Source organism: Drosophila guanche, unplaced genomic scaffold (genome assembly GCF_900245975.1).
Source record: "Drosophila guanche unplaced genomic scaffold, DGUA_6, whole genome shotgun sequence".
NCBI classification, from domain to species: domain Eukaryota; kingdom Metazoa; phylum Arthropoda; class Insecta; order Diptera; family Drosophilidae; genus Drosophila; species Drosophila guanche.
Genome location: NW_022995748.1, coordinates 4,538,291 through 4,545,848, shown reverse-complemented (window position 1 = coordinate 4,545,848; position 7,558 = coordinate 4,538,291). Strand labels below are relative to the sequence as shown.

General features: G+C 46.4%; 1 protein-coding gene across 1 annotated transcript; it reads right to left on the bottom strand.

Moving 5' to 3' along the window:
- Positions 1-4,011: 4,011 nt before the first annotated feature.
- LOC117584109 lies at positions 4,012-6,506 on the bottom strand. The gene is made up of 3 exons (XM_034272859.1): positions 4,682-6,506; positions 4,528-4,624; positions 4,012-4,461 (listed from the first exon to the last, which is right to left on the bottom strand). The coding sequence occupies exons 1-3, from the start codon at positions 6,362-6,364 to the stop codon at positions 4,028-4,030; spliced, it is 2,214 nt and encodes a 737-aa protein (XP_034128750.1). The 5' UTR covers positions 6,365-6,506; the 3' UTR covers positions 4,012-4,027.
- Positions 6,507-7,558: the final 1,052 nt, after the last annotated feature.

Genomic DNA, 7,558 nt, shown 5'->3' with positions numbered 1-7,558 from the left:
ATTTATCCACTTATCTATTTCGTAGATGGTTTCCCTTGCCACCTGATAAGCTTATAATTTGCAGTCATCCACATAATTGCACAGCTCTCAACGTAGCTGGGAGATGTGTCATGACCTCAAGTCCTGTCATTGCACTGAAGCGGTGAAGGTGCACTGACATAGCCATCCATCGAGCCAACCCCGGTGCATGCCTGTCATCCGTCTCTTGTTAGCTAAACGCAATCGAATAGCAGACAAAAGACAACAGCGGAATACAGTCAGATATTACGAATACGCTTCGTTGTTCGCCTGACACACTGACTGACTGACTGACTGACTGACTGACTGGCTGAGTGTTTGTCTGCTTTGCAGTTTAGCTTTTTATGCTCTCTGGTTGGGGTGGTTTTTTGTTTTTTCTATACTTTTCCTTTGCCATAAGCCTGAGGCATTTAATTGAACAAGTGAGCACTTTATTAAAATGTCACTCAACTGTGCTTAGCAGAGGGGCTGAGATGAGGTTAGACTACAGCGGTGGGCTGGGGCTGAATGTTGAATGTTGAATGTTGCTGACGACGTGGTCTGTGCAAATTTCATTACAGCTGTGTCAGCCCTTCTGACAGCCAGTTTCACCTACATTAAACACAGTCATAGGCAACAACAATAGCAACAATAACAATAACAGGAACGGGAACGGGCACAGTTCCAGTCACGGATGCCGCAGTCGACTTGGACTGCATTTAGCGTATGCATATTTAATATTTCCCAGACAACTTCCACAGCCGAAACAGCAATAACAACAGCAACTACAACTCCAGAAAACTCTCCAGCCAAGGAACCACAACAACAAAAAGAGTTCCAGCTGGAGGAAAAAATAGAAGCAACAGAGCGGCATAGAAAAATTAGGACTATAAGATACCCACTGTACGGGTTTTTGTATATTCTTGAGGCACTTTTAAAAGTCTGAATATGATTTTTGGAAGAAAAAGAGCTGGGCAAAGGGTAGAGTCTCTGATTGTGGTTGAAGCTTAATAAATGTTTGTGTATTGGGAAGAGCGAGGAATCGAATAGGTGAATGCGGAGTGGAATAGGGAATAGAGAAAATTGTTCTGTGCTCTGCGGAAGTATTGGAGGTGCACAGCTCCATGTGGGTCTTTTTGCATCTCCTAGAGCACATTTTCCCGGCATACCCTGCTAAACTACAATTGCCAGGTACAAACAAAACTCATACTCGTATATCATTTGACCCTGCTGGCGGCCTCTTCACCCCCCGCCTCCCCACCGCGCATTCTGCTAACAAGAAGCAAACAACAGGGAAACCCAAAGTTGGTGGGGGAGGGAGAGGGAGAGAGCGAGGTGGTTCAAAAAAGTTTTGAAATGAAAAAGCAGTCAGCATATGAAATGAGTTTATTACTCAAAATGTTCCACTGTGTGTGTGTGTGTGTGTGCGGCTCCAGTGCGGCACGCTTTAAGTGGCATGCAGCATGTGGGCCTGCATGTGGCAGGCAAAACAGGAAAGGGCTGACGTCCTGCCTGGATGACGCCGCGATGCAGGCAAATAGTTAGTTAGATTTATTTATAAATAATTTCCAAGCATAAATCGTGGCGCAGCTTAATCAAATTTGCTGCAGACACTGCCTGACAAAAGTACGTGCTAGGGTGGTGGGGTGGGCTAGAAGTTAGTTTGGTTAGTGAAATTTATTCGCACTTTGGCTAGCCATCTTTTGGGTCTATAATTCTGTGATTTACACCCAAGTCCTCTTGAATACATAATTCTACAACGCACTGTATTTATGTCCACTATCTTCCCATCATGACATTTGAAATACAACGGAAATACTTAGAGCAAAGTCATCAGCAGCATATACAACGAGGAAGCGTCCTACGGATGCCGAAGGAAATGCAACAAAAGTGACAAACTGCGTTAATTGTGCGCGACGCGCGATAGCAACAGCAAACAGCAATGCATATATTTTCCATACATATATTAGCGGAAATTGGCTTGTAGATGCCATGCCATAGATATTTAGCAGCACATTCCGTTCAATCCAATTGAGGATTGAAGATGCAAATGCCGACGTGCATTGCATGTCCCCATGCCCCATGTCCCCATGTCCCCATGTCCCCCTGTCAAATGCAAATTCGACTGCGTATCCTCTGGTGCTGAGTACCTAAAATTGCTTTCAGTGTCGAAAAGTATGCCGACGTCAAGAAAAAGCAACTGCACAGCGCGGGTTGACTGGGGAGTTGTCAATGGAAGGTGGACAGCGGATAAACTTCTGAATTTCGCATACTTTAAGGCTATAAGTTGGCGACTAAAATGGTAAAGTGTCCACCCCAGAGAGCTGTCACTTGAATTATATTTTCATATATGTTTTATCCCAAAGTATTCCCACAAACTTGTGAGTTTTTCTGTATCAGCCCTCGTTCCTTTTGCTACAATTTGGCTAAGCGCATTAGCTTTAGTTTTTAACAGACTTTTCTGTCTTTTTTTTGTGCAACTTCCACTTGGCCAGTGCGGCGGCCACAGCAGGAACGATGGCAGAGATGGGAGTGATGGAAATTGGGTGAAAGGAAAATGTGTAGAGGCAAAGCTTTGGCACCGAATGCCACTGAGGGAGAGAAGGGAAGGGGAAGGGGAAGGTCGTTCTCTGCATTAGCCAGCCCGGCAAGCGGCTCAAGTGCAAAATCGAATTTAGCTAACGGAATTTCATCTTGCTTGCCAAGAATCCCACCTCCATGCCTTCAACCCTGCAACACGACACCCCTGACACACCAGCTGCACTCCCTGCCGCTCGGTCACTGCTTCCCTCGTGTACGCCACTGCTTGATTTTCTAACCAGCAGCCGACGATGCGACGATGGCGATAAGCGCCTGGAACATGCGTGCCAAACACACACACACACGCACACACACACACTGACATTCCACAGCAGCCTTACAGACACTCACACCCATGCAGATGCACCTGTGTCCGCTCTAAATGTTGGGCACAAAAAACCAACCAAAGTGGGGCTTGGGTGCTGAGGTTGGGTATTGGGGTGGGCTGGGATGCTTAGCTCGAGGTCAAAGTGTGCAGCAAATTCTGCACGGCATCAGCACCTTTGCCATTAACCCAACTCGGTTCGGTTTTTGCCGGCTTCAGCTTCTTCCAACTCTGATTGTCCATACCCTTTGAATGGGTATGCTGGAACTTCGAGCCACAGAACGAATAAAAATACATTTCCAGCAGATAAATCAACGAAAATATGATGATAATCAGATGAATCAAGCATACATTTCCCATGAGAAGTCGCTTCTCTTAGGGTACTTGAAGCATCGACCAGCTTGGTGCCTTCGTGCTCCTTTTTTGCTATTAGTTTTCGCCACATGTTTGTGTGCTTCAGCTTCCCTTCTCCCCAACCCAAACTTATTCCCGAACTGTTCGTTTTTTGTTTTTAAGTGCAACATGAAATGTGCATACCAAGGAGCAGGCCAAACCAGACACGGACCAGCCATGGACAGACTATGGCCTCATCTGCATTTTGCAGGGCTCATCCTCAGTCCCCAGACTCCCTTCGATGCACTAATACACTCCCGGAGGTTGTACCTGTCCCTGCATGTGTGCTCGTGTGTGCTCGACTACGTATCCAATGTTTTCGTAGTCCTGTTTTGGGCCCAGAACTAAGATATATGGCAGCTGCCAAAAGATGCAAAAACATGACTTTTCTATACATACAAACAGTGTCGGAGGAGAGTCTGCGAACCATTTTAGTGGCTGGGAAATATGGAGCGGACATAAATCACGGCCGTGGCTCGGTTATTTGTGCTCTTCCAACTGCCATTAAAACAATTTCATTTATTTAGACTAGATCTTTGCATTGCAAATAATTGCTAGAAGATTTTGAAGCTTCTTCGAGCGCCACTGTGAGGCGAAACCAGAGCTTGTCCAGCTGTGCGGTTTGCATACACCTCTTGGGTGTATGAGGTAGAGGGGCTGCCTCCCTGCCTTATGCTTGCCACTCGCCAAACCCCATAGAACTCCCAAATGAAATGTAGAGTATTCCATGGGTTATTTTTTTACTACTAATGATGGCACAGAACGAATACTTCGTAGCCGCTGCTCAGCCTCGGCGGCTATGGAGACCCCCAATTGGTGGGCTCTTCGCTCCAGGCGCTCATGCTCTGAGCGCAGCTTTTTGACCACAACCCGCTTACCCTCCAACTGCTCGACAGTCACATCATAGTCCCGCATTAAGTCGGGAAAGTGCATGAGGCAGCCGGCGGCGCGGATATTTTTCTTTTCATTTTTCAGATTCAGATGCTTGACCTTGGCCTTGTAGATGATCATCCGGAGGCTCTCCCTCCTTGCCACCCGTCGTTGGAGTCCCGTTTTCATGCGTGAGAGAATATTTGAGCACATCAGATCTTTGTTTTGGTAATGGGCCAATGCGTGGATGTCATGAGTGATGCGTCCACTCAAACGCTTCAGCTCCGCATTACGGTCTGTGTGGGGGTTATCAGAAGTTGGCAGAGCTCAGAAGAGGAACTTTAGACACAACTTTAGCTTACCTTCTAATTTGATGCCCAAAGATTGGTTGGTTGCCTGATGGGACAGATATTCGTGCATTTTGAAGCCATCGCCCAGATTTTCCATTTCATCCAATTGCTTAAAAAACAAAGAAAGCTAAGAGGGAAAAGACTATCCCAATGGCGATCTACTTACAATCTTTAGGGCTGCATATTGATGCTGGGTGAGCAACAAATTTAATCTGACTTGGTCCACTTCCCCGCGAAACGTTGTGATGCCTCGCAGGATGTCACCGACCAATGATTTGAGATGATCAAACCCATCCCTGAAGCACAGAGTCTGGCTGACTTTATTCTCAAAGTGGCGGACCTTCTCCTCGGCCTCGATCGTGGCGGCTTGGACCTCATCTTGCAAATTCTTAATAGTTTTCTCCTTCATTTTCTCTGCCTGAATCTGCATGCTCAGACGAGTGTCCAGCTCGAGGATGGCGTTCCCATAGCGTGTCTTGCTGAAGGTGTCTGATCGCTTGGATTCGGTGATGAGTCCCAAGCAGTTTTTTCTGAGGTAATAATCACAGATGAGGCTGTCGAGCCTTGCATTCCGATGCAGCTCAGCCATGTAGTCCACTGTCAGCTTGTGGAGTTGCTTCATCATTTTCTCCTTGTCCAGGATTCGCGTCAGACGCACGTCGTCGCTTTCGGCATAGTTCACAGCCTTATCGATCAGCTGAGTAAGCAGCTGTTCGCACGCCTCCATAGTGGCCAGATGGGCCTTGTACAGATCATCATCCCCGATCTCAACCTCTGACAGCTCTTCGCTTTTAAAGGCAATGCTCATCATGCTCTTGCTGACATCCTCCGCTGTCTCTTCAGTCGAGCGGGGCTCTGAGAAATCAACCTCACTTTCGGATAGAAAATCCAGCACCAAGTCGGAAATGTCACTATCGCTGTCTGTTTTATCCGCTGGATGTTGGGCGGTTTCATACTCCGGACTGGGGGGAGAGTTTTCCGAGTCGGAATGTTGACTGCTCGAGACTGCATCCACAAAGTGTCCAGTGTCCAAGGGTATGGCACTCGTTTCCTCTGTCTCCTGGGTCTGAATCTGTAACGATTCTATGGTGGTTGTTTCCGACAAGTCTTGGATGTCGGGCACTTGCTTTAAAATCTGTAAAAAGGCAAGCCTCTGGGAGATTTCCATTGGCTCCCCAGCTACCTCAGTTTCAAGCAGACTCTTTACGCTTATGTCGAAACTTTCAGACTCCGAAGTGGCCAAGTCGTCATAGTGCGACTCGTGAGACTCCTTCCACTGTGATTTGACTTCGCGAAGTGGTTCACTCTTTTTGGCTTTCATCTTGACTATTTTAAAACTCTCTTTAGGAAGCTGTTGCTTCAAAGACATGCTTCGTTTTTTGAAGGACTTCCTGGAAGACCTCGACATTGTTGAGACTCTCGATGCAATGGATGTTACCGATCGAATTTCCTGGAGGCTAACACTTTCCTTTGAAACTTTTTTCTTGTCGCGTATGGGGAATGCCGTACTGTGAGTAGGTTCTTTCTTCGTAGCATTCTCCGACTTCTTTGCTATAGGGGCTTTCTTCGAGGGTAATTTAATCTCACCTCTGGGTGATTTATTGGTTGCCTTCTTAGCCAGCAACTCTTTTATAGGCTTTGCTTTAGGTGTTACACTCTGTTTGGGAGTCTCTTGAAGTCCAATTCTGAAAGACGACAGCTTTTTGTCATCTTTGCTTGTGCTCTTCTCCGCCATGTCATCCACGAAGTTGTTCTTTCCGTCGATGACCGATGAGGAGTCCGATTCTTCTGCATACAGAGACGGTGACTTTTCCAAAGGCTCTCCGTTGTTTTCACTGCTCTCACTCATGATGGAACTTATGAACGTCAAACCCGTGAAAGTAATGCAAAGCAAGTGCAGTGTAAAAGAAAGTGTAATGTGGAAGAGAGTGTGGGGTAATGTGTGTGTTCGCTGGAACGATGTGTACGGAAGGAAACTGAAAATAGAGTGACATTAAGTAGACACAAAATGAAAAGAGTTTGGATCAATCCGGATCTAGATCCATGACTCCTACTTTGATTAAAATCAGCAAGGGAATACGCTTCCTCCTTCCGTTTGTGGGAATCATTCTTAGCTTTCACTTTCCCCCCAGGACCTACTTCGCTTTACACTTCAAAACCATCCATGGACAGGATGCCAACCACTCACAAACTTCTTGCGGCTCTGCACATTTACCTACCCAAAAAAGGAGACCCCAACCGAACGACCCTCTTCACCTATCTTCTCGTGTTTTTTTTTTGTTTGCTGCCGACTAACTTGTCTGTGTCGGTTCCAATAGCTGCTCCCCAGACGTCCTCCCATCCCAGGGGGTGCTGCCTGTTGTTGGTTAATATCATCACTCATGTATGCCGCATACTAAAGAGAATTTATCATGTCTGTTGCTGCCGCTGTTGCCGATGCCGTTGCCGTTGCCGTTGCTGCTGTTGATGCAGCTATAAAAAAATAGCTGGCACAGGGGAAGCCGGGCAGCTCGACCCCGCGGGGGGTTCGAAGCTTTTGGGCTTTCGACTGCAATGCTTAGCCCCAAGCTGGCGGCATTGTCGCTCAAGTGTTTCGGCAAACTGGCTTGCCATCCACAAGGCAAGTGACGGAGAAAGAACTAGAAAGTAGGAGAATGAACAGAGAAGCAGCGAAGAGGTGCAAGGCAAGGCAGAAGGATATCTATCTGTATAAAGTAAAAGGTAGCTGCTTGTCAAATGGTCATGACAGGCCGCAAAGATTGGGGTGTAAGAAATGGCAAGTAAATATTTTGAGGATTTTGGGGCGGGGTATTCACATTCATATTCATATTCTTCTTCCATAAACCAATAAATACCAAGTGAGAACAGAGTAACTATAGCCATAACCAAATATGTTCTGGCTTAAGTTTTTATCAAGTTTAACATTTACCTAAGCAATGCTTAAAATTCTATGAGCATTTGGCATATTTTATGAGCACCTTTTCTTCTCTTCCTACAGAGCATCACTCATTCGAAACTCTCACCCAAGGACACGTTTTTGTTG

Coding starts and splice junctions, on each gene's coding strand:
- LOC117584109 (XM_034272859.1), bottom strand. CDS start 6,364: ATGAGTGAGAGCAGTGAAAACAACGGAGAGCCTTTGGAAAAGTCACCG. Junction 4,625..4,681: donor AATATGCAGCCCTAAAGATT/GTAAGTAGATCG, acceptor TTGTTTTTTAAG/CAATTGGATGAAATGGAAAA. Junction 4,462..4,527: donor TTTGGGCATCAAATTAGAAG/GTAAGCTAAAGT, acceptor ACCCCCACACAG/ACCGTAATGCGGAGCTGAAG.